At 36.1% G+C, this 26,797-nt stretch overlaps 3 protein-coding genes and 1 long non-coding RNA gene across 4 annotated transcripts in view; 3 read left to right on the plus strand and 1 right to left on the minus strand.

Moving 5' to 3' along the window:
- Nucleotides 1-128: 128 nt before the first annotated feature.
- LOC138940192 (ADP-ribose pyrophosphatase, mitochondrial) lies at nt 129-1,779 on the plus strand. Its single transcript, XM_070308816.1, has 2 exons — nt 129-399; nt 616-1,779. Exons 1-2 carry the CDS (start codon nt 174-176, stop codon nt 1,248-1,250), a joined length of 861 nt encoding a protein of 286 aa, XP_070164917.1. The 5' UTR covers nt 129-173; the 3' UTR covers nt 1,251-1,779.
- On the minus strand, nt 1,335-4,516 carry LOC138940191 (uncharacterized). The gene is made up of 4 exons (XM_070308815.1): nt 4,081-4,516; nt 3,698-3,973; nt 2,853-3,068; nt 1,335-2,664 (listed from the first exon to the last, which is right to left on the minus strand). Exons 1-4 carry the CDS (start codon nt 4,333-4,335, stop codon nt 2,179-2,181), a joined length of 1,233 nt encoding a protein of 410 aa, XP_070164916.1. The 5' UTR covers nt 4,336-4,516; the 3' UTR covers nt 1,335-2,178.
- A 241-nt stretch (nt 4,517-4,757) lies between these two features.
- Nucleotides 4,758-8,381, plus strand: LOC138940238 (pre-rRNA 2'-O-ribose RNA methyltransferase FTSJ3). Its single transcript, XM_070308904.1, has 6 exons — nt 4,758-4,908; nt 5,066-5,529; nt 5,618-6,554; nt 6,692-7,114; nt 7,219-7,597; nt 7,683-8,381. The coding sequence occupies exons 1-6, from the start codon at nt 4,842-4,844 to the stop codon at nt 7,930-7,932; spliced, it is 2,520 nt and encodes an 839-aa protein (XP_070165005.1). The 5' UTR covers nt 4,758-4,841; the 3' UTR covers nt 7,933-8,381.
- Nucleotides 8,382-12,248: 3,867 nt separating this feature from the next.
- The window catches only part of LOC138940398 (uncharacterized), a 160,075-nt gene continuing 145,526 nt past the window's right edge, over nt 12,249-26,797 (plus strand). Inside the window, exon 1 of the long non-coding RNA XR_011447994.1 lies at nt 12,249-13,041. This is a non-coding gene — a long non-coding RNA (uncharacterized lncRNA). The remainder of the gene's footprint in view (nt 13,042-26,797) is intronic.

The raw sequence follows: 26,797 nt of genomic DNA on the forward strand, positions 1-26,797 counted from the left end.
CTCTTATTCATGCAATCTGCATGTTGTTGTTGGAAAGAGATGAACTGTTTTTGTTTTTTTCCTCCCTCTCTCTTTTTCTATTCTTCGGACTACATCATTAATACTAGGTCTATGTATATATTATGTCTTGTCACGTGTTCGATTGAATCGATTTTCTTGGAAGGAATTGTCAAATGAATACTAGATGCACGAGAATGCTTCACCAAAAATGTACGCAAGGCTTGTATCCATCCAGTAATATAAAGAGATTTGCGGTGTCTGAGGAAAAAATTCCATGGACAGTCGAGTATCCCGAGTATAAACCGGTCGCGTATACCGCTGCCGCTCTTCAGGGTAAACCTTGGGCAGATCCGAACGTCAATGAACCCACTTTCAAACCAAGATGGAATGCGATAGATGGTAACTATCTCCTCCACTTTTTCTTTGTTTAAATTCAGGACAATTGTCATAATTACGTAAATATTTGACGGGAAAAAAGTACACAGAGAATATCATATTTATGAGGTTAACAAATTCACCGCACCGTAGACTAGAATCAAAATATTGCAGCAATATAACAGTATGCGAAACGCAAGCCGTTATCGCGCTATATATTCGAAATATTATTCTTCACAGATAAGGTGAATCGAAAGAGTTTTACGGGTAACTACGTTTTGAACGCGGATGGTCATCCTTTAAATCCCGTGGGACGAACCGGTATCGTAGGACGAGGACTTTTAGGCCGATGGGGACCGAATCACGCTGCCGATCCGATTGTTACACGATGGAAACGCGATAGTGCGAAAGCTGTGGAAGTAAACCAAGACACAGGGAAACCCGTATTACAATTCATCGCTATACAAAGGCGAGATTCCGGAGAATGGGCTATACCGGGAGGTATGGTTGATCCAGATGAAACGGTTTCCACCACCTTAATGAGAGAATTTATGGAAGAAGCGTTAAACTTTTTGCAAAAGGATGACAGTGAAAGAAAGACACTTCAAGATTCTATAACGGAATTCTTCGCGAAAGGCGACGAGATCTACAAAGGATACGTGGACGATCCGCGAAATACGGATAACGCTTGGATGGAGACGGTGGCTATAAATTTTCACGACGAGGACAGTAGTGTTGTCGGAAAATTCGCGTTAAAAGCTGGCGACGACGCGCGAAACGTAAAATGGATGGATGTGAATCGCCAAATCAATTTATACGCCAATCACAGCGAATTTATAAAAAAAACCGTATCGCAACGTAACGCGCATTGGTGAAGCAGATCATCTACGATTATAATTACGATCGCTCTAAGAGGAGAGGAAATACCATTGTTGAAAAAATTATGAAGTTAAAAAAATTTATTTTTGTATTATATACTAGATATTCGCATATGTACTTTGCACACTACATAGTGTACAAGCACGAATTATTATAAACGTCATTGCTGTCGTTTGTGTCAAACTATATTATAAAACTTTAAGTCTAAAAATATACATCTTATTCAATAAAATGAGATTTTCCAATGTAAGATTCGATAAAATATATACATTTTAAATTAAATCAAAATTATCCACCAATATATCAAATATTACAATCTCGGAATTCAGAATTTTGCGAGGGCGTGCAACATCCGAGCTTTTCTCAATTATAATATGTCGTATCATGCATGTTTTCACATTTAATTTTTTGAATCGCTCATCACAGTTACGTTCCAACTCAACTATGATTTAAGTAACATTATATATATATAAATATAATAAAATATAACTTATATTTATACATAATATAAGTAGTTTTAAACTTTCCGCTCAATATAAGCATCATATAATATACAATGTGTATTGATGAAATTATATATACATATAATTTTTTAACAAGATGAATATAAAGGATCTTAAAGCGCTATATATATATATACTTGTTTTGTTAAATGTAAACAAAAAATAACGAAAATAACGAAATGTGAAAATAATGTCACGAACGCGAGATTGCGAGTTAAAGTAAAAACCTGATTTATATGACATTATAAATTAAGCAAATATTTGCATCAATATAGCTCTTACACACATGTAATACGTATTTCTACATATGATAATACTAGACACAAAAAAATAGAACTAAATGTAGAAATTAATACATTTGTACTATCTACATGATTCTGCTTGACGGATCTTACATTAATATAAAAATAGTATTCTTTTTTTAACATGGCACGTGACAATCATTGGTAGTTATCATAATGGGTGCTTGACTAGATTCTCTTAAGCCGAGGAAATCTAAAAATACTTGAGTGGGATCTTCGACTATTTTTTCATATTCCGACGACTCGAGCGTACATTTTCCCATGAAATTTGTACTTAATATTCTATCAACGTTTGTATTTACCGTGTAACCATTTAATTTTATGCGCGTATCATTTGCCTTGTTCTTTTCTAAATTTCTTTCAGTTTTTGAACATCTGTTTGGTATGATAGAGATATTGTTACTTTTCTGCGTAGCCTCAGCTTTTTCTAAATCAAGTGCATATTGCGCTTGTATCTGACCCAGTTTGGCTGCTCTGATGAAATAAGTGCGCGCGATATCAACGTCAACCGGTAAATCGCCCCTTCCTTGGGCATGAAAAACTCCTAGATTATATAATGCATCAGCATGATCATGGGCTGCGGCATCGTTGTAATATTTTACAGCCTGAAGGAAAATTATAGTTTTATATATACTTTTTAGGAGCATAGTTTTTTTTCACACTTTTAAATCTTTTATGGTTGTTATAATATCGAATATCTTTTGTCTTTACGTATAAATTGGAAAAATTTTTCTAACTAAATTGAATAATTTAAACTTATAGTTTTGAAGATGATCTAAATATTAGAGTGTACCTTCTTTTGATCAGCTAAAGTTCCAATACCTAATTCGTAACATAAACCTAAATTAAACATACTTCCGGGGGATGATAGATTAGCGCCCGCGGAAAAATGCATCATAGCATCTTTATAACGTTTTTCCTCTAATGCTTTTATACCATAACGAAGTTCAAATTCTCCTAACACTGTTTTATGAGTATTTGTAAATTCGTCGGCAGCTTCTTTAAAAGCCTAAGGATATAAGAAAATCTATGTAAGAATATGGCACTTTATATGTATATTTATTCCTTTATAGAAAGTTAGTCAATCATTCTAAAAAAAAAAAATAAAATAAAATAAAAAAAATATAAATATTCTCGTTTATTTTACAATATTTTTAATTTATACAGTAATTTTGCAAAATTCAAAGTTTAATTTCAAAACTTTAAAACGTACATTTTATTGACAAAAGATAAGAAAATGACAAGCATAAATTACTTATAATTTGTATTAATTTTCAAAGATAATTTCGCAATAAATACAATCAATATTAAAATAAAAGAATTTCTTATTATATGTAGAAAAACATCTCCAAATTTGTTAGAAAATGTATAACTAAATAAAGAATGTGCACATATATATATATATATATGTATTCTATACACTTATTGTTTACTATAATCATAAAATGCATATATCAATAACATGATATATATATGTATATATAAATAAATATAGTGGTGCGTTCTATAAATATAGAGATTATATATCTTTTTCTGATAAGCTTATTCAGGAATATAAAAGATATTTCCATATTAATTTACTTATATATTTTTAGCACATAATTACAGAGTATAATTTCTGCAAAATAGCATCCTCACCTCTTCAATGGTGATAGGACCAAACGGTTTAGCTGCGCTCCATTGTGAATCTGAATCTTGGATTTGCAGCTTGGACTTTTTATTACTATCACCAATGCAATTAGTGACTGGCAGAATATTCTTTGGTTTCAAATTCAATATTTGTCTGAGTATAAATGAAACTCCAGAATAATCATATAATTTACTTTTTAAAGTCTCATTATTGTCTCGATCAAAGATCCTTTTACGGAAGCAAAGAGTTTGGCATACAACCCATCCAGCTGCCAATACACTGGACTAATAAAATAAAAGTTACATTAGCGATCCTCAATAAAGTTTCTTTAATGTTGCTACACGATGCAATATGACAAATAATATTTGTCTTAAAAAAAAAAAGTATTTACCCAACCAACAGCCTCTGGCCAACTGTGCTTGGTATTCCATTCGTATTTCTTATCTTTAGCACCGGTGCTTTTAGCCGATCCGCAAAAACTCTTATCACAAGTAATAAAAATTGGCGGAAGAAATTTTTGTTGGCACGTCAAGCTTGTTTTGACTTCGTTCTTCGCGTTATCCTGCGACGATTGCGAGTAAACGTTGGTACGACAAACACGTCGCTCCAACGTCTCTCGGATTCCACGAACTACGACCTTCCACATTCTCTTATTCCTGTTTCTTCCTTTTGTATATTAGAACGACGTAATTCGGTTAGAAAGATAGTTGTTATTATTGAATGGAAATAACTCAACACCCTCACTACAAAGTTGCATCTACGCTCTACGCTATGCTAAGAGCGAGCAGCGAGTGCACTATAATTTGCAGCAGATCTGCAACAAATTTATAGAAGAAAACATGGTCGGTATTATTTTGATATAAAATGATCCTATTTGCATATAGCTGCGCTGTCTGGATTTAAAAATTCTCTATTCGAGCGCCAATTGGAATATCTCATTTCTAATATATTCTAGCTCATAAAAATAATAAAATATTTTATGGCTAAGTTGGTAGTATTTACTGGCTACATCGATTGTGTATATATGTGAGACAATAATTTCTAACCTATATCACAAACGTTGAAGAAACCACGTTGTATAGATATCGAATGGCACGCACTTTGAACGTGTATATTTATCTGTGAAAAGCTAACATTTATTTTTTATTAAAAATGGGAAAGAAATCGAAAATTGGAAAGCAGAGAAAAGATAAATATTATCAATTAGCCAAAGAAACCGGTAAGCAAAATATTAATTATTAATATACAATATAATAAAAGGAAGAGATGGAATTACTAAATTAAAATTTGTAATAGCTTGACATGCCACAGTATTTGTGCCAAACAATTTAATACTTGTTATTAAAATAATGAGTAAGATTGAATTTTTTGTTCAGGTTATAGATCACGCGCTGCTTTCAAATTAATTCAATTAAATCGCAAATTTGAATTTTTACAAAAGTCCAGAGTATGCGTCGACTTGTGTGCAGCACCTGGTGGCTGGATGCAGGTTGCCAGGCAAAATATGCCAATATCATCTATAGTTATAGGTGTAGATCTGTTTCCGATAAAGCCTATACCAGGATGTATCAGTCTTACAGAAGATATTACAACAGATAAATGTAGAGTGGCTATCTCGCGTGAATTGAAGACATGGAAGGCTGATATTGTTTTAAACGATGGTGCCCCCAATGTAGGAAAAAATTGGCTCCACGATGCATATCAACAAGTTGTGTTAACATTATCAGCTGTCAAATTAGCTACTCAATTCTTAAAAGCTGGTGGTTGGTTTGTAACAAAAGTATTTCGATCTAAAGATTATCACCCATTGATCTGGGTGTTAAAACAGCTATTCAAAAAGGTATTAATATTATTAATACTATCTAAGAAAAATATTTTTTTTTACTAATGATTGTCTATCATTCGATTATCACATAACTCTATTATAGGTACATGCCACTAAACCTCAAGCTTCGCGTAATGAATCTGCAGAAATCTTTGTAGTGTGTCAATATTATATTGCTCCTGATAAATTAGATCCCAAGTTCTTTGATGCAAAGTATGTATTTTCTGAATTAGAGATAGAATCTACAAACAGATCAAACTTTCTTCAATTGGACAAGCAGAAGAAACAAAAAGCAGAAGGATATCCTGAGAATGATTATACGTTATATCATAAATTATCCGCAAAAGAATTTATTACCTGCGAGAATGCAATAGAAGCTTTGCAGAATGCTTCTGAAATAGTAATAGATGATGAAATTATCGACAATCATGAAAAAACAACTAAAGAAGTTAGAGAATGTTGCAAGGATATCAAAGTACTTGGTCGGAAGGATTTGAAAATGTTGCTTAATTGGTGGAAATCGTTAAAAGGGACACATGCAGAAACAGAAGAGAAAGAGAATGTAATAGAAAATAAAACTACAGCAGCATCCGAAGCTATTAGCCTCGAAGAGCAGGAAGATTTGGAAGATGTGGTAATTGAAAAACAGATCGCCGAACTCAGGGAAGAGGAAGCTAAAGAATTAAAGAGCAAGAAAAAGAAAGCTAGCAAAGAGAGAAATAAGTTGAATAAACGCCTTAACTTGAAAATGATTCATAAAAATGACGAGGGACCTAAATTAGAAGGGGATGATATGTTTAAATTAAGCCAGATTCAAACTTTTGAGCAATTGAAACAAGTTACAGATCAAACACCTGACGTTTTAGCAGAAAGTGATGCTGATTCGGACGAAGAGGAAATCAAACCAAAGACGGTTTCTTACAAGAAAGATACAGGTCATTTGGACAGCAAGGGCTTATATTATAAATCAGAAGATAGCGAGGAAAATGATACCGATGCTGCGTCAGACGATGATACGGGTAGTGAAAAATCTGGATTAGGTATTATGCTTTAAGTATTAACATTAATTTTGAATATTTCTTTTCAAATAATTTTAAAAGATTTGTATATATATATATTCTATTTCTCTCTCGCACATGCTTTAAAATTTATAATAAAAATTATTATCGTAAAATAGGTTTGGAGGATTCAGAAGAGGATTCAGAAAGTACAAAAAAAGTGCAAAAAAAGAAACGACAATCTAAAGATTTTGACAATTCTAACAATCCTTTGCTAACTGATTTAGATTTTCGGGACAAAAAGACTAAAAAGATTCATAAAGCAGAACTTTGGTTCGAAAAAGACGCATTTAAAAATTTAGAAAATGAAAATGATGCAGATTACGAATTAGATAAAATGATCGAACAATACAAGAAGAAGGGTGGACATATTCTCGGAGAAGAGGAGAAGATAGAGAAAAAAATTAATAAGGAAAAGAAACGCAAAGTTAGCGAAGGCGACGATACAAATTCAGATTATGACATGGAAGAAATGATGGCATCTAAAAAAGTAAAGAAGATCGGTGGAAAAGACGGCTTTGAAGTAGTACCACAAGAGAAAGGTAAGAAAACTTGGTCGGAAGGTTTACCGATCGAGACTACCACTAATGATTACTGGCAGCTGTTAATTATGTTAACTTAAACACATTCCTTTATGATTAAACAGATAAAGAAATAAAGAAAAGAAAATTGACCCCTGAGGATTTAGCACTTGGGTCTTTATTGACTCGTAAAAAATCTCGTAGGAATTTGATTGACTCTGCTTGGAACAGATACGCTTTTAATGATGAAAAATTACCCGATTGGTTTGTCAAGGATGAGGAAAAACACATGAAGAAGGAAGCACCTGTACCTAAGGAACTTGTCGAAGAATATCAGAACAAAGTCAAAGAGTTAAATGTTAGACCGATTAAGAAAGTAATGGAAGCTAAGGCGAGAAAAAAGAAACGCTCGATGCGCAAACTTGAAAAGGCCAAGAAGAAGATGGAAAACTTGATGGATAATGGGGATATCAATGACAAGGAGAAGGCCAGACAAATTAATGCGTAAATATGATTTTTTACAAAATATTTGATTATAATATACATAACGTACTCGTTTTAATACGAGATGATTTTTTATTTAATGTAGATTGTACAAGAAAGCCAAGAAAGAACCACGAAAGGAAGTTAAATATATTGTAGCGAAGAAACATAGCGCGCAGAAGCGGGCCGTTCGGCCTCCTGGTGTAAAAGGTCGATATAAAGTAGTCGATCCGAGAATGAAGAAGGACTTACGGGCGGCTAAAGCCAAGGAAAAAACTAAAGGACGTGGAAAGAAAAATCGAGGCGGTAACAGATCGAGGACAAAATCTAAAACTATGAAGAGGAAAAGTAAATAATTCCCCTACATTAGTACGAAATAATATTTAACGGTTCTGTCACGAGACTCTTTCGCTGTTATTAGTTGATGAAGTTATTTGCATAATTAATTGTGGGATATGTAAATAAATAATATTTCTATTTCGCTAACTTTGAAAATTTCCTTCTGTTTAAAATATTACGCCAATTTCGATTTCTTCGTGACTAACGGAAAATGTTATGCGATAAACATTGACGCGGAAAGTGCGCGTAAATTACTAATAACGACGTATATATAAATTGCGAAGTCTACACTTAGATATTGTTTACCTATAGACGTCCAATCCTATACAGTCTCTACGAGCGCAAAATATACCGTGTTAATAAATAGTCGTGAAATACGATCTTATTAGTCGAACTTGTCCTTGTTTTATTTCAAGCAATTCTGCTCTGTACATAATGTCAATATACACGGAAATAATCTAAGGCTCCTCTATATACATAATAAAACGTACATAACGAGTAGTTACACAGTTGCAAATCATAAACCCCGTACTATCTATGTAAAGAAATCAGAAAAGAATCATATCTCGTTTACATTGGGCAAACAAACGTCGTTTACGTCTTTCGGAGGATTACTTTGTCAAACTTTTTTCTAGTAAACTTATAAAATATTCTACGGTTAGAATGAATAAATTTTCGCGCCACCCATTTCATCCCGATATGTATCCCCCCTTCCTACGTAAACTCCTCCGCAAACTCGTACCGCATATCGGATATCTCTCCATGTAACTACGCGCTGCCTGCGTAGCGTCAGGACACGGCGGTCGATGTCAAGGACAAGGCCGATAGCGTCTATAAAAACGTTTCGCGTCGGCGTCGATGCACCGTCACTCGCGAAAGTAGCATCGAACCGATTTCCGCGGCCGGTGCGCGGGCGCCAAGATTCGTCATCGGTCGCGAAAAATATTTCCGTGAAATATTGATTATCGGGGGTTATCCCTTTGCCAACAACTGTACGCGATATCCGAGATGCCGTCCTTATAAAAATCTATAATATTCCGTTAAATTTCTAACGCGCGAGAGATATTATATCGATATATTCTAATGAATTTAGAGGAAATTATTTTAACGTCCGAGCCGTTTCGTAAGATTTACGATCGTGTTTTCGTAGTCGTTCTAACAGTTGGCAGATATCGGCGATGCACTTTGTTGCAACTGCGTAGCTGTAACGTCCATGTCAAGGCCGATAAGATGTAGAGAACTGCTTATTGCAACCCCAAATTGGATATATTACTACTCTGTTATCGAGAGAAAAGAGATTCGACCTTGCACGTATCACCGTAGCAGACATACGCGGATATATTCACGGATTGATTTTCTGCATAATGATGCGATATTTGATAAGGAAGCTAGAGTCGACGTGTGCGTATTTAATTCTGCAACCGTGTCATGTAAATTATGAACAACGAGTAATGAATAAATTTAGCAAAGATCACGCATTGACTTTAGCATAAAAAAAAAAAAAAATATCCCAAACGCAATAATATTTATTTTTTACAGAAAGTGACGGAGCTTCGCACGCGGCCAAGTACAATATAATATCCTTTTACACGAAAGATCGCGATCGTGTCACGATTGACGGCTGTAAATTTCATAAATTTCGCGGAGCAAGAGAGATAAACGGTATATCGTTAAATTTAAACAGCGATTATTTAATAATTCAAAATTCACGACACATATCTCTCTTCGCGCCTTCAACGTCTCGCATGGTCGTACGTAATATTTCGACGACGACATTTCGTATTTCTCAGAATACGATATGCGTGCGTGAAGTAGCGTCAGTGTATCTGTGTATCTACACGTGGTAGGCGTTTACGTCAAGGGCGACCTCGACTTTCCATCGTCTCTAATCTGCGCGAGGATCGGTTCGAGACAAAGTATTATATGGTATTTTGTTCGATCGTGAGACTTTAATCCGCGAGCACAGGACGATTATGCCCCGCCACGTAACATATACGTACGTACATCCCGAAATTTTAGACGCCCCGTCGTATTTTTGGCCCGTCTATTTTCGGGCTTCGTTTAACGAATCTAGACGACGCGCGATTCGTGGGGGAAGCGCGCGCGCGAATGCTTCCGTGAATCGAGCGGCTCGTCGAGATCCTGACGACGTAACGGCCTGGAAAATCGTCTCGAGCGAAACAAAGGAATAATTAGTCGCGCGAGTATAATGAAATTCCACTCACCACCCGCTGGTACCGCTGTCTTTTTATCGTCGTACCCTCCTATCCTTTCTCGATACGCCAGGGTCCCTTCGTCGTCGCTGATGCCACCCGTTGCTCGGAGCATTCACTCAACGCACGCACACATATATGTATTATATATATATATATGTCAATCACTTATTCATTCACTTCACTCAGAAACGCCGCTAATTTAATGAAGATCGCGCGAAAAACGGGCTAGTAATTATGGCGATTCGGGTAAGCTCGAGGGGCCGATGCCACCGTCCTTTTGCCATCGTCGTTCGCCCCGAGTTGATCCACTCGCGAATGCGGACGGAATTAACGGGATACGATAATCGGCCAATATTTGAAACGACACTCCCGACGTTATTCGATGCACTCGCGATGCGCGTCGATCGAGAATAAGTCCAACGACGAAAAGCAGCGAAAACGCGAAAACGTTGCACGGGCACGTCCAACACGTCGGTTACAAAGCGCGACGCGAGAGATAACTCAAGCGATTTGAAAATTTCGTCTTACGCGACAAGTTCGCGCCGATCCCTCATTCGTCGATCCCGTCGTTGCCTACCTTCGCACGATCCGCGACGCGAGGGTTGCCAACCGTGTACCTGGAAAGTTTTATTTCTACTCGCAATGTTGCCGTCGTAAATCAGGGTCATAGACATAGAAAACATATAGACTATCCCTTCGTGAAATTTAGACCGTAAGCGAGACGGATATTCGTTGAGAAAAGAATAGAGCTACTTCACGATATTCGATATCCCTTTTTTTTTCGGAGAACGACGCGTCGACTCTCGTGGTTTATCTCCTGCTTCGAACGTTCACTCGCACGCTTATATATCGAACGCTTATTTTTAGCAACATATTTTCGCGGTAATTAATCGGAAAGACGTGACCGATTATCGCGATCGCGACGAATTAATTTTACCGTCAACCGGCTTCGATCACCGGTCGATGCGCTAATTAGTGTACACACCGGATGTAATCAGAGTCCACGTCTTAAGATGCTCGATTCGTGATCAATTTTTTATCAATTTATTTATATCTAGTTTTCTCTTTGTCCTTACTAATTAAACGCTGCCTGTTTTCTCTTGCAGGATTTCGGTAAAAATAATGAAATTTCATTATGATGTAACTCTAATTAGAGGCTCTCCATGCTAATGTTATCGTGTCGAGACTATTTTACGAAATATATGGAGCATCAGATGCGTATTATGTTCATAGACGTAAGAATCATAGGTTATCCGTAAGCGAGACAGACATGGCGACGCAACGAAAGAGATAGCGATAGTCGAAAGATCGTCTCTCGCTCTCCATCAGAAATAGAAGAAGCGAATCGTTTTCGAATAATCCGAATAAAAAGCTAGCAAGCTTTATCCGTTTTACATAAATTAATATTTTCCATTAATGATGCCGTTAATTGCATATTACGTAAAGTTCATCGTAATTCCGGCTTAACGTCGTTATCGTTACAGATACTTTATTTAACGATCGTTACTTTTTTTTTTTTTTTTGTAACGGTAACGATAACATCGTTATATTTTTACGATAACGAATTAGCCGTTACTTTTTTATCGTTATTTTTTTGGTTCTTTATTATCTTATATCTATTCAATAGATGTATTTTTTGACAAATATTTTGTAGCCTTCCGTCATAGGCTGCATTCCGATAGTCATTGCCAGTATTGAAAATCTATAGTAACGCAAATTGTAGATTTTACAATATTGATAGTGAATATTGGAATACGCTCTTAATAATATCAATATTTCTCTTACGAATACTTGAAAACAATGTTTGATAAAAATTTTCGACAAAATTGAAATTTGTAAATTACAATTTAAATTCCTATAAAGATAAGTGTATTTAAAAAAGTAAAGATATTAAACATAAAAAATTAGAATCATTAAATAAGTTTAATATAAAAAATGCTCGCTATATAGTAGAGACTAATTTAGGATTTTTAATTGTAACATAGATTTATTACATTTAATATCGATTATTAAATAAAATTTCTAATCTAATAGCTTATTTTTTAGCTCTTACAAAAAACAAAAACACAACGAGAAAGTAAGGAATCGTTACTTTCCAAGTAACGATAACGGTAACGCGTTCCTAACCCTGTGTTTTTCGTGTGTCGTGCGAAATCAGCCGTCTAATCTCTCGAGAAAGAGACGAACGCAGCCATAAAGAAGGATAATTGCTAGAAAGACGTATGAGCCAATGCGTGCGCGACATTAGACGCGTCGCGATTTGCGGAAAACTTCTTAAAAGTAACGTAACGGCAACTTGGCGATAAAAAAATTCGGGGCACGTTCACGGTTGGTATCCCTCGTGTCGCGAGCCGAGTGACGTTAGGCGACGTTACGATCCACCTATCCGGGCACCGGTGTGAAATCGTCGCGTAAACGAAATTTTTCAAACCGCTTGTTGTATCGTGTCGCTGAATAACTCAAGATTGCACGGATCTCATCTCGTCGTATTTTGCGTGATTTATCGCGTCCGATGTGTATCGCGGGTGCGGGTAAGTGTCGAAAATTGCGCGCAAAGTGACGGCCGTACGATTATCGTATGAATTCGAGTCGCGTTCGCGAGTGAATGAATTATTTGCGGCAACGCGGATCGCGCGAGGTAGCGGTAACGGTCGCGATGCGTAAGTGAAGACGCGAGTCGCGGTAATTAATCCGTTTTCCTTGATGGATAATCGCGATTTTACCGATCTACACGCATGTACGCGTTGCGAGTCAACAAATATTCGATATATGAGTGTCGAGTGTCGAGTGAGTGTTCCAAACAACGGGAGAATCAACGGCGGACAAACGAGAGAGAGGGAGAGAGAGAAAGAGAGAGAGGGAGAGAGAGAGACGACAACGTGGCGAGAAGACGGCGGTGTCGGGCGAATGGTGAGTGAATCATTAATTCATCGATATATTTTATCGATTGCCAATTATTTGTCTATCAATGTCATCTATATCATTCGTCTATTAATTACGCATCTCGTCCTTGATACGCAGAATTAAGGTTGGATAAACCGGGCGTTAAAAGACAAGGGAAATTCGAGACGAGAGAGCGGTGAGACAAGTTTATCGCGCGAGTGCTCTTCATTTCTCGCAAAGCACAACCTACGCGGGTATATACTTGACGTTCCCTTTTATAGCCTCCAAGTTTTTTTTATAGAAGATAAAAATCTTCGCGTCTGTGGGAGAGAGCGGGACGGAAGAACGAATATAATCCGTAACGAGAGCGAGGAAAAGAGAAAGATATCGAGAGAGAGAGAGAGAGAGAGAGAGAGAGAGAGAGAGAGAGAGAAGGACGCGTAGCAAGAGAATTGACGAGGGTGCGGTAATTGAGGATCGTTAACGCGTCCTCGAGGGAGATCGAGCGAGTGGCTAGAGATTTCGCTAGGTTCCTTCCCCCCTCCCCGCTTTCAGCCTCGCCGCCATCCTCCTTCCCGGCCACGGGCCGCGGCACCGCAGACCTTCAACCGTTCAGGAGTGGATGGACCTTGTTCGCCACCGGGCCGGGGGCCGCGCGTATAAGGTCAAGGTTATCGCTCCCGGCGCGCACGAGGACGACCTCCGGATGCATCGAGCGAACTGCGCGCGCATTCGGCGTCTGCGTCGCGACGCCGTGAGCCATTGCCAAGGTCCCCGTTGGTCACGGGCAAACCCGTTATACGCGGCTGCTCGTCGAGAGCGGCGCGAGACGCGCGAGGTCGGCTCGTCCTGGGGAGTAGGACGCCGCTATTAACCCTTCGTCGTGATAGGACGACTTTTTGTCACGCTTTTGTATACGACGAACGTGGGCGAGATGGGAGTGAAAGCGGTGGGGTAAATGGGAATCGCGGGTAAAACGAATCCTGTAAATGACATCGCATTTATACGGAATATAACGTCGATCGACATTTTTTCATCGCGCCATTCTCACATTTCATCGTGTATCTCCGTATATTTTATTACACGATCTATCGATTTGTTTTTTTATTGCTTGTCAAGAATATATTTATCGCATTCTAAAAAATATATATATATATATTAATATTGTATAATATTATATATTATATCGTATGTATATATGCGCCTCGTTTCCCCTCTCTCTATCTCTCCTCTCCCCTCCCCCTCTCTCTTTCTTTCTCTCTTTGATAAGAAATAGAAAGAAGTGGAAGGTTGGAAGCTGAGGGTAAATTGTACGAGGGTGAGCAAGTTCAAGGTTGCTCAGTCCGGGCCACGTCCGGGCGTGCCAAACGCAAATACGATTTCGTTTCGAGGACACTCGAGTATCGAGACATCAGATTTTTCGATCTTGAACCAGCCAATTGATTAGAGAATATATTCACGTTTATTGTTATCTCCGAATTATACGCACGTAATACTGAATATATAACGAGTTTATATAATACGGTTTGTTTTTTTTTTTTTTTTGTGACAAGAACATTCTTACGCGCGAAATTTAATAAGAAATTCAACGATTAATATTGGCTTGATATACTTTGATGAGCAACAAAGTTTTACGTCGTTCGATGTCATACGATGTTACAAATGCGATAAAGTTTTCAACATAAATCGGCCAATCGACTGATAACACCGCATAGTCGGTGACCATCTGCGTCATTATTCCGCGTAGTCAGTGAATTATCGTGTTACGTCATCAAAAACATTATCTGACGAAACTGAGTAGCGAGTCACAAAATATTAATATATGTACATATATCGCAATTGATACATGTTATCATAATGTTGCAGCATACGTGAAATCAAGAGACCATCGATGAAAATCTTTATTACTTTAAAAATCTTTCTCTAATACTTTTTAATATTTTCTGAAAAAAATAGAAATGCGTGTGTATATGCGAGATAATTTTCTCTATTTTGATTAAAAATCTATATTTAATTTGGGGTTTATTTTCTTAGAAAATATAATATTTACAATTCTCTCGGACGCTGAACTTTCTCCATTTCATTTTATCTCTAACGGCCACGAGATCTTATTTATTTTCTCGTTAAAAGACGTGCCCCTTTAAAAGCGTAATTCCTTATCTCTAATAAGCTCCATTGCGGATTTAGCGCGCCTCTTCTAGGCGTTGACGTTTTTCCTGGAAAACCCATTCGCCCTCTTTTCCTATTTTCCGCGTAGGACGTGCATTCGAGCGCGGTAACCTTGAACTTCATCAGTTCTTTCGTTTCTTCTCTCTCTCTCTCTCTCTTCCCATCTCCGCCGTTTCTCTCTCTCGGCTGCGCGAACCACTGACGTCACGGCTATCGACCTGAAATCTCGAGGCTACATCTATACCTATCCCACGTGGGCGCATCAACGTTCGTATATGTCACTCATATTATCGTTGCGATGCAATACACGAAAATGACATATAAAACCGATTTATTCTAATTAGACTTATCGTGTACGCTATTCATAGAGCTTAAATTTAACCGCGCATCTCGCTGCAAATATAACTGAGGTATTATTGAAGCGTATTTAGCGAAGAAAATTGTATGGAACAAACTTGCAAACTTTAACTTTCTGTCTACAGACATGCGAGGAATTTATAATTAAAATAGATCAGATTTCTTACGCAACATATATACATTATACTTCCTTTGAAAACATAATCCAAGTTGAAGTTTAAATTAATCTTAAGTAGCGTGTTAAATAGTCCTGCGTATCCTGCGTATCATATTTTTTTGGCTTATTTACACTTGACACCTCGGAAATAAGAGATTTTTATTAAATCATATTATAATTACAATCGTGAGAGAATGCGGCATTTCGTTTGATTAAAGATGCGGATATGAAAAAATAAATATCCGTTTTTTTTTTTTTTTTTTTTTTTTACGGTCCGTTCGTAAAGATCGTATTCACTTTAACAGACGTATCTTAGCGGGTGGGAACACAACATTTATTGATGTTCAACTGAAACTTTTTTTTCGTGCGTCTAAGAAAAAAAAACGTGGTAACTTGGAAATGAAAGAAGGTTACTTTCTTTTCGCTCTTTGACAATCTGAGATACATTATAACATTAAACAGCTGCAATTCAGTAAAATTCGAGAATCGAGTACCTATGTAATGGTTTCCGAAAATGGTTTCTCATAAATTTTTGCAGACCTGTCAAAGTACAAACAAGTTATATTACGGTTGTTAGGATTCTCCTAGTTTCAGTCATGCTCGATTACAGTTTGGAAGATAAATAGACAGCGGCCGTCCTTGTTACAAATAGTACTAATGTCTTTACAATCTTTGGAGAAATAAATTAATTTACAGTTTCTCTCTCTCTCTCTCTCTTTCTCTGTGAATAAAATATAATTTATTTTATTTCAAATAATTTTAAATATATTATTATACAGAATCTCTCTCGATAGCATTAGTCAGAAAGTATCATATGATTTCTTGCGAAAGAAAAAGTGCACGGCATTATATTATTTTCGTTCAAGTTGGCGTGCAAACGGTACATTTTCTCGGTGTATCGATCGACGTGATCTTTGCAAGATTTGTACATATTTCGTGATTACATTTTTCTTTCTCCGCGTATGTATTCAAGGCTGATTTCTCATTGTGAATCGCTGTATTAATAGAGTAATCGTCATCGTCTAAAATCACGCGGTTAAAATACACAACGGAAATTCCCACAATTCCGGAAGAATCGACGACATTCGCGCGTTCACATTAGACGAATATTTCTTAGAAGCTCGTGTAGAAATGCGAGCTGCGCTAAACGCAATGTCATTGTTTGTCAAATATTTGCCGCATAACTCTCCGTACCACGCGGAACATAATTAAATCATACGGCAAGCTTTCAGAGGCACATAACACGTGCCAAAAGAGACGAGAGCAATTTATATGTATAAATCTATTTACGGAAATGCTTACTTTTCAGCTTCAATTTCATTGCACAATTTGTGGAGTTAATTTACGCGAATGATTACATTACATTATTGGCAGAATATAAACGATTTTTCCTATATGTGTTAAATCTGTGTAATTTCATTATTTTTTAACGTACGAATATATTTGCGAAGCGATTCGTATGCTTGTGAAACTATGAGATTACATCTTCCGCGGCAACAATGTTTTAGAAGAATGAATAAATTTGCATACGTGTACTTTGCAGCAGAATAGTGTATACGTGTAAATTCAAGGCGGAGGCCAAAATGCACTTATATCCGTATTTTAATGCTAAAAGCGGAACCAAGGATATCGGGGACTTTTATTAGGAAAAAGGGTGATTCGAGCACGATATCGCGTTATATGTATACCCTTTGCCCGCCAAGGTTCTCGCCGCGATTTCTCAAATTATTCGTGTAACCTATTCTAATATTTCACTTATTGCGCAATGTGCGTGTATGCGCGCGTATCTCTTTTGAAAATTGTTTTGAAAATTGATTCACCGATACTACATTTGTCTTTACGATGCTTTATGGGGGGGCGATGATAATCTCTTTATTTCTTCAATGAATTCTCTCGTTATCGTTGTGTGGTAGAAGTCTCATATTTTCGCAGACGTTTACCAAAGTCATAAGAATCCAAGGACGAGGTTTCGAAATAAAACTTCTCGGCATACAATTGCTGAACTTTTACGGTTGCACGCTTTAAATACTTCAAGTTCAGCTGAAATATCGCGTTGCTTTAGAAATTAGTCAACAGATAACAAATTTTTGGAATCTTCAAAATTTTACCTGAGAAAATTACAAGTTTTTTATTCTTCTAATAACCAATGATTATATAAACGCGATTATTAATCACGTTTTTTATTCTTCTAATAAACCAATGATTATAAACATGATTAAATTTTGTGCAATATCAATCAGTATTTAATGGCGGTTTCACGTGTCTCCGTATGTTGTATTGACTTTATATCTGACATACGTGACGAGATGAATTTACGAAACGCAATTCGTCAGGTATTCTCCGCTTGTAAATATCATTTTGCGAGTCGATAAAAGAGCAATTCTTTTCACTTTCGTTGAGGCGAGCGGGAAATGTGTGTCACCGGGTTAGCAGGCCGTTGGCCGTGTTCCACTTTCTCGTCTCCTTTCGCTCTTCGAGAGAGGGCGATGCCACGTACACATGTCCTAAACACGTGTTGTTATGATCGATGGAAATTCAACAAAAAATCATTTCTCTTTGAGGAATCCTCATCGGTATTGTTTCATTTTGTAATAAACTACACGATGTGTAAATATTAAATCTCATTTTAGCTCGTTACATTCTTTTAATTGATTAATTCCCATTAACTTGATCTTTCCTCCGATTAAAAGCAGATATAAAGACATAGAAAAGAAACGGAGGGTTACATCGTTAATTTATTGCATTATTACAACTCAGTCTCGCGTTCCAGTTTCCAAAATGGATGTTTGCCGTTTCGGGACGTAGTAACGTATCTCGCTTTCAATCGCGACAACATCAACGAAATGGAATATAGAAAGTAAGGTTCTCTCTGTCAATCTCAGCGTTATACTATTTAAGGGGGAAGAGAGGAGGCAATAGTGTGGTACAATAAGAGTATTCTCGGGTTCGTGACGAGTTCACGAATTATCGCGAGTACGAGAGAAACGGTTAGGCTCTTTGTTCCATCGGACGACCCAGAAACCCGATTCTTTCCCCCCCCCTCCCCCCCCCTTTCCCGATCTACGAGAACATACGTGTATGCATCCAGACTCGTCGTTGGTAGCGACCGATATCAGCGGCAGGGAAAGTTTAAACGACCGAAGCGGCGAGGAGAAAGTGAGATCTATTTCCGGGGGTACAGTAAACACCGCGGTAACGGACGTAAAATGATGCGAAGGTGGACTGATATTAATGACTGTTTGATTATAGCGATCGCCTACACTACTTTCTTTAGATTCGACCGAAAAGGAATTCTTAGAAAATACATTTGGTTTATGGGATTTCTAACATCGACCGTTAATACCGAGCAATATTTAATGATAGTAAAACATTTATCGCGATTAATTATATCTTGTAGTCTTGTATTTAAGACTAATTGTTTGCTTGGATTAGATTATGACTTGTTTATATAAATGTGTGAAGATACTATCGAGAAGCGTCAATATTATTTTTTCAAACATCAAGTAACAGAAAGAATTTTATTTTATTTTATTTTCATAAAAAAAAAATATTTGATTTTTTTTTAAAGATTCTTTTTCTGAACAAGTAATAGACATGCTTTATTAAGAGCCCTTCTATAAAATCAAGAGTTTATGTCGCATTATTATCAGCCATTCGCAATTATTGCCGATAATTATATGGTGATATCCCATTTGATGACGTTATATCAATAATGACAAATGTATAAATCTGTGAATGGCACGCGAATGACCATGTTCGAATGACCTCGTCAAAGCGGAAATATCTCATAATACCTTCGTCAACGCATAAATTGCTATACAAAGTCATCTCCGAAATCTATCGGTTTAGTATTTCCAAGTTTCTTTGTGCGCCGAAAATTTCCATAATAATGTCAAAAAGTGTATATTATTTAATTTACATTTTTTGTGTATACATTTAATAATTTCAAAAGTTCAATAACAATTTCAAAAGTCGCGAGATATTACTTCTTCTTTTTTTTTTTTTTTTTTTGGTGATTTCGACTCCGTATGAGGCGACTGTTTTAAAAATCAAAAATACAAAAAAATTATATAAATATTATTATGAACGACTGGTAACGATATTGTGTGTTAAATTCTATATACAGTAGTTGTTGATATTTATTCTCATTCATTGCCACTCCTTTGGAAAGAATTTCTCTCGCGCAGATGAAGATAAAAACAACGACGTTCACTTTCCCATTTGCCGGAGCGAATTGTGTCGTCGAAAATCAGGTCGACGCGACGGCAATATCGCAGAGAAAGTGAGAGTACAATCAAGCGCCACTCGATCGTGATGCAGCTGTTATTTAAATAATCGTACTCGCGTCAGGATCTTTTGATATCTGGACGTGTCGAAGTGAAAGGTGTTAAACGATCGCTAAATCAGAAGCGATGCGACAAGCCTTCCGAGATTTTGACATTTAGCGCGGAACTCGTGAATTTCATCTCGTGAATTTTATTTTACGATGTTGTTTATTTTGCAATACATGTAATACACGTAACGTATATTTCTCTGAAACGTGTTTTAGATGAATTTGTTTAACAGAAAAACATACCGTAACAAGGTAATCAATCATACGGATGAGAATTAAATTTCTATCTTCATAAAAGTCAGCTTGAAACTTATGGGACTATTTAGGATTACAATAAATGTGGCCGGACCGTGCGGCTGTACGTGTGGCGAAAGCGACGAATTTCAATAGTGTATCGTTCCTGTGGCTTTCCCACATATACCTCCGACTTTCGATATGCTCGGGCCTTTCTGATCGCGCGAAGAAAGAGCGCGGAGATATAACACTCCGCTTCCACTGCGAATCATTGTGACCTGTTCACCCACTTTGAAGTTAGTTTAACGTTCCATTGTTCGCGCGAACGTACAGTCGAGTTACACATTTCCGTTTGGTGCGCGAAACGTTTATTCGAGCGACATAAGCAATCGAGATGTATTCATATGATTAGAAATTAATCACTATTCAATGATCGCTTTGCGATTATCTCTGTAATTGCAATTCATTGATCGGTAATTCACAATTATATTAAAAATGATTGAAAATTCTCGATAGAAATTGTGAAACGTTTATCCCAGATTTGAATATATAATCGGCCTTGCTAATGAAATTTAGACTTATAATTATAATTATATTACACTTTTGAAATACCATTGTAGCTCGGAATTAGAACGAAGATAATTTGCATCCAAGAAGGACAGCATCCGTTTGTTTGTATCGATGAAGGCTCTATGGTGCTTTTGTCCGGCATAATGCTCGAACCGCTTCGTTACACAAGGGAGAGATGTACACGTGATGTCTGGTTTAGCCTTTACGCGTAATCGCAGACCTTGAACTCGATTAATCAGTAATTCATTAAAATAATTATTAGATTAGTTAGATTGAAAAACAAGTAGAGTTGTGCAAATTAGAAACTTGCTTCCTCATCATTTTATTTTACAAAGCTTAAGCTGCTTTAAGCATGCGGTTCTTTCAATTTTTGCTTCCTCATAGAGGAAGCTTTGTGAACGAAATAAAAAGATAAAGAAACAACATGCTATTTTCTAATTTACACACTTTTTTTATTTTTATATAATCGTTATAGATTATACATGTAAAAAATTTTAATCCGATATCTCAAATTTTCTGAAAGTTACAGCGTATACAGAGATTTCTTAAAAAATTTAAAATTTTATAAAAAATGAACCTTTTCACCGACACTCACCAAATTCAGTACTAATTATCCTTTAATAATACTCTATTCATGTAAAAAAATTTAATCCGATATGTCAAATTTTCCGAAAGTTACAGCGTGTACAGACATTTCTCAAAGAATTTAAAATTTTATAAAAAATAAACTCTTTCACCGACACTCATCAAATTCAGTAGCAACCATCCTTTAATAATATTTTATCCATCTAAAAAAATTTAACCTGATATCTGAAAATTTGCGAATGTTACAACGTATACAGATATTTCTCAAAAAATTAAAAATTTTATAAAAAATAAATCTTTTCATCGATTCTCACCAAATTCAATATCAACCATCCGTGAATGATATTCTATCCATGTAAAAAAATTTAATCCGATATTTAAAAAATTTCGGAAGTTAGAGGTTGTACGATATATTGCGTACATATACACACACGCATACATATGGTACATACATATATACATACAGACATTTTTTAGGAATATGATTTTTCGACGTTTTAGAACATGCTAAATACATCGGCATAGAAAATTCGAAAAAAATTTCGTCACGAAAACAAAGCTTCCTCTATGAGGAAGCAAAAAACAATTGAAGACGTAATTATCGAACGTATCGCATTAACACGTTAAGCTCGTTGATAGTATCTCGCATTATTGAATGCATTAAGAGACAGTAATAATTTCTACGTCGATGTTCCTACATCTAAAAAAAATTCCGGCTGAAGGCCGGAAGCGTTCGACTGACTCGGATAAATAAAGAACGTCTCCGACAAAGATTGCTCCCAGGTTTCTCTTTCAGACCACTTTCCCCGAAGGACGTCGACCGATTAAGACGCAGCAATCATTGGCTCGAGACCAGTTCCCGCTATTCCAGTTCCACGCGATGTGTCTTACATAACTGCCATTGTGAGATCGCATAAATAATATCGCAAATCCGTTATATACCGTTGCAGGGGCGAATGAAAAACGCGCGCCATCACTTCCCCTCACCCTTCCCATTTCCCGGCTTTCGCGCAATCGGCATGTTTTCGAATGTGAATTTTCGTACATCTTCCCGCGAATCTTCGATTTCGCAAAATTATTCGGTCAAAAACATTGCGAGGATATCTTTGAAAAAATTTTTCCGTGAATTTTAAACTAGATATATGATGTCTTGAGGATAACGTGAATCGAGAACGTTAGTTGATATCTATTTTAGTTAATTTTTATCAATTATCTTTTTTTGTGAAGCATCGATCCGGGATATGTTTTTCAAATGCTTTCAGTACCGCTATCCTCTCACTTGAAAGGTTATTTTTTGTTAATATCGAAGTGCTATGCCTTCGTTTAACAGCAATGTCGCTTTCGGTATTTCTTCATTGAAAATCTTCCTGTAATATATACAACAGTTTTAAACATTCTAATCGGCGTATTATTTCGATGGGATACAATATCATTTTATAGCGTACTGATGAACGTCAAATCTGCGGAATCGTATGAATCAAACAAATGCAAACTCTGTGACTTTAGTGCAAACAAACTTCTTTGCATTTTAATATATTTGCGACTTTCTCCGCGATTACGAGCGTTTGCGGAGGAGAAAAGGGTTCATTGTGCGCACACTCGCGTTTGTGTCCCGGGAAAGTAGGTTTACGATCGAGTAACAAGGCTTATTTGTCGGGGGGTATTTCACAATAATATTTATAATATTTCTATTTAAATCTTAAAAGATGATGCGCGATATATACAGGACATTACGATCGATATTCTGAAATCGTGCATTACACGCACGATCAATACTATAACGATGGTCGCGTTGATAATCGGAGTTAGCGTTCGTCGCATGAGATCATAGTCTGTAATATCGTATAATTAATTGGAGAAACTCAATCTTAATGCTAGCTTAATGTTTTTGGTCATAGAAAAAAGTGCATAATGTTGTTTAATAAATTGTAGTTATCACATCAAAGGTCACACGTTTTAATTCGTTGTAACGTTAATTTCGTAAAACATTACATACGCGGACGGAAGCGTCGGTAAAAACGAGATAGCTCTTTGCCACAACATCCTGTGTCAAGTTTCAAGATCGGCGATGATCTTGCGATTGCAATGCATCCACGATTGTGAGAACGACGATCGCGCAGAAACCGCAATTTCCTTGTACAGTTTGCTAATTCAGGAATATATTTATCCTCCTTCCGTAACATCAAAACATGCTCATTTAGAGCATTAATTCCATGACAAGTAAATCAATTTGTAAGAAGTGTTTGAAGAATTTGAAAAATTTCTAAAAATGTAACTTCAAATATTAACTTTAGTACAGTTTTTTTTTTTTTTTTTTAAATATAAATATAATTAATTTTTCTGTAAACATTATTCTTGAATATTTGTTGTGTAAAAAGAATAGTAAAATATTTAAAAAATACTTTACACCCCTCTTTCTCCCTAAGTGCATAAATTTAGAAAAAAGAATAAATATGCTATTTAACAGAATCTTACTTCCGTCGCGTTGTCTTTGCTCAAATAAGAAAAAGAGCAAACACTTCTTCTTTTGACCTTGCGATGGAGTTGAGCGTCGGAAGTTAAAGCGCGATAGCAGTATCGTAATCTCGACCAATCAGCGAACAAACAGACGCGGCGGCAATAAAGGTGAGTCTAATTTGTGCAATTTATATTCAAACGAGAGGTCTGCGGCCTTGACTGTTCTTCATGTGTCAGCGAAATTGATAATCCTTCGTATGAGACGCGGAATTATTATAAAAGAATAATTTTATTTTAATTAAATTTAAAAGAGAAAGCGAGGAAAACGCATACTAGTCAAAACTTATGTGTCTATTTAAAATAACATCCTTAGCCTAAAATATCAAATATTAAACACGAAAAGAATTTTGTGAAATATATTAAATTTTGATTAAAGTCTACTATTTAAATGGTAAATTTTAGGAACAATTTTACAAGACGAATTTTAAAAATTCTATAAATGTAATTATATTCAAAGGGCTGTCGAGGAAACTTTGAGAATTTTGTATATCCAATTTTTAAAATATTCAAGCGATAACTCGAGATTCTGAGCACTGCTTCGTCACGTTGTTGTCACTGAAACATTCCGATAAAATACCGAGAGAGCAACGTTTTATTTTGCATCTATCAATAGGATATCGTCCTCTGACGAAGGTCGCGTTTGGACTTTGATCGATTAATCGGGAGAAGGAGCAATACTGATTATAGACATACGTTATAACGCGTCAATTGATTATGCGCACAAATAAACGTACGATAGTAAAATGACGATTAGCACTTGCAAGAAAATAATTATGAAATCTAGAAACGAAAGTATCTTTCAAAAAATACTTTGCATCTCTTGTTACGTAATGGGTTAAAAATTAATCCATACAACTTTTTTTCTGCGATTCAATATAATTTACAATTGAAAAGTTTTGCAAGTGCGCTATTCATGTGCAATCTCGGTCACGTGGATGCCAATGCTGGAACGTATGTGGCTGATAATGTGCGTGCGCGTCGCTAAAAGAACGGATGCGAAGGACGTCTCTGATGAGACGAATGTGCGTAGGACATCGTGTGTCGCGCGCGTTGCTCCAACAAACAACGGCTATTTTCAAATAATCGACGTATCGTCGAAGGTCGAGGAGTTTAACCTTCAACGTGCTGCGCCGTTAACCCGTAAATGTTCGCGCTATAAGCTCTGCGCTCAAACTTGGAAAGTATTCTCTCCTTCCGCGAGAAAACTGCGCAAAATATCGTTTGACAACTTTCTATTTCTACTTGTCTAATACACTCTGTATACTTATAATGGACAATTCTGTGTTATATATTTATTACGTGTTCGCGAAAATGTTGTGCAATCTCTTTAGTAGAATAAATTACGTTTGAGTAGACCGACGATGAATATACATATTTATAACGGCCGACGGATTGCCACGTGTACGGAGGTAAAATGCACCTGTCATCCAAGGTGATCCTTTATCATGCGAAAGAGCTCTACTTTTCAGAACCATTAAGATCTTTGTGCACGTTTTCTCAGTTTCTGCGAATTATACATTATATTTGCCTCGTATGTTAAAGATAATCCAAGTCTTACGTCATTAACATATATTTGTAAAAAAAAATCATACATAATATTTTTCCTTTTATATAATTTTTTAAAATTCATAAAGTGTATAACATTTACGTTAAAGAGCACTTCTCTGCCAGTATATATATATATATATATATATATATATATATATATAGTTTATTTTAAGTGAATTTTAATATTTTAAAGCGCAAACTGCGCGGTTTTTCGATTAACATATATCTCTTTCGGTTGCGCGTACTAAAGTGATAGGGGAGTCACGTGTCCTGCGTTCTTGAACTTGGCATTGTGCCGTTTTCCCGCGTTCCCGCTCTTCTCCTCTATATAAGCTTCTTTGCATTCAGCCCGTTCTTATTTATGCCACGCGACTGATAAGATTCGATTGTCACCGGTGCGCATTTTCTCCTTCGCTTTCCCTGACTCAGTTCACGGTCGTAATGGTCGAATCACGTATTCATACGATGCACATTACGGCCTTGCAATGATTTTGCTTAAAGTGTAATATTATATCCATGAAATGATTAAAGCATCTGTATCAAGAAAAGAATTTGTAAATTTGTTTGTGACGTAATTATTTATCGTCTAAGTTTATTGGTAATTTATATTGCTGTGTATGTATATATTTATCAAATAAAAATCTAAAAGAAAAATAAATTGGCCGCGATATTATTTATTAAATATTATTTATTAAATGTTAATTTTATTGAAATAATTGTATGATGATTAATATTTATTGATTTCTAAAAATGTAAATTTTTGAGATATAATTTTGAATATATGCAAAAATATTATCTGAATTTTGCAATTTACTATTTTACACGAGGCCAAAATATTGTCATGTTTTCGATAATACATAAAAGAAAGGACGACTGCTTTTATGAATAAATAGATTACGACATAATACGCATAACTTGGCCTTGACAAAGTAAGGTCTTAGTCATTAATATAGGGTTAAAAATAATATCTTATTTATGGTTATTTTAATTTTAATATAAAGGATATATTGAAGCGCAATAAATATTGTTTTATACGTGTCGCGAAAAATGTTAATAATCGAAATTAGAAATATATGACATATTAATAACGGAAAATATATGCTCGATTTTCTCGATAAACATTATATTAATGCGGAGTAGAAAAATTACACAGTTTAATTGTCATGATCGTTATAAAAGTTTGTGTGATGAGTGTCGAGTGTCGAGTCGAGGAGCCATATAAAAGCTTTTGAATGGATAGAGGCACTCCCAGGGCGAACTTTATACGGAGGCCTTGGCCTCCGACCAGCTTCACTGCCATACTAGACGTAGTA

The sequence above is a fragment of the Polyergus mexicanus genome, unplaced genomic scaffold (genome assembly GCF_030449975.1).
Source record: "Polyergus mexicanus isolate NDT 795.1 unplaced genomic scaffold, iyPolMexi1.0 SCAF_16, whole genome shotgun sequence".
Lineage (NCBI taxonomy): Eukaryota > Metazoa > Arthropoda > Insecta > Hymenoptera > Formicidae > Polyergus > Polyergus mexicanus.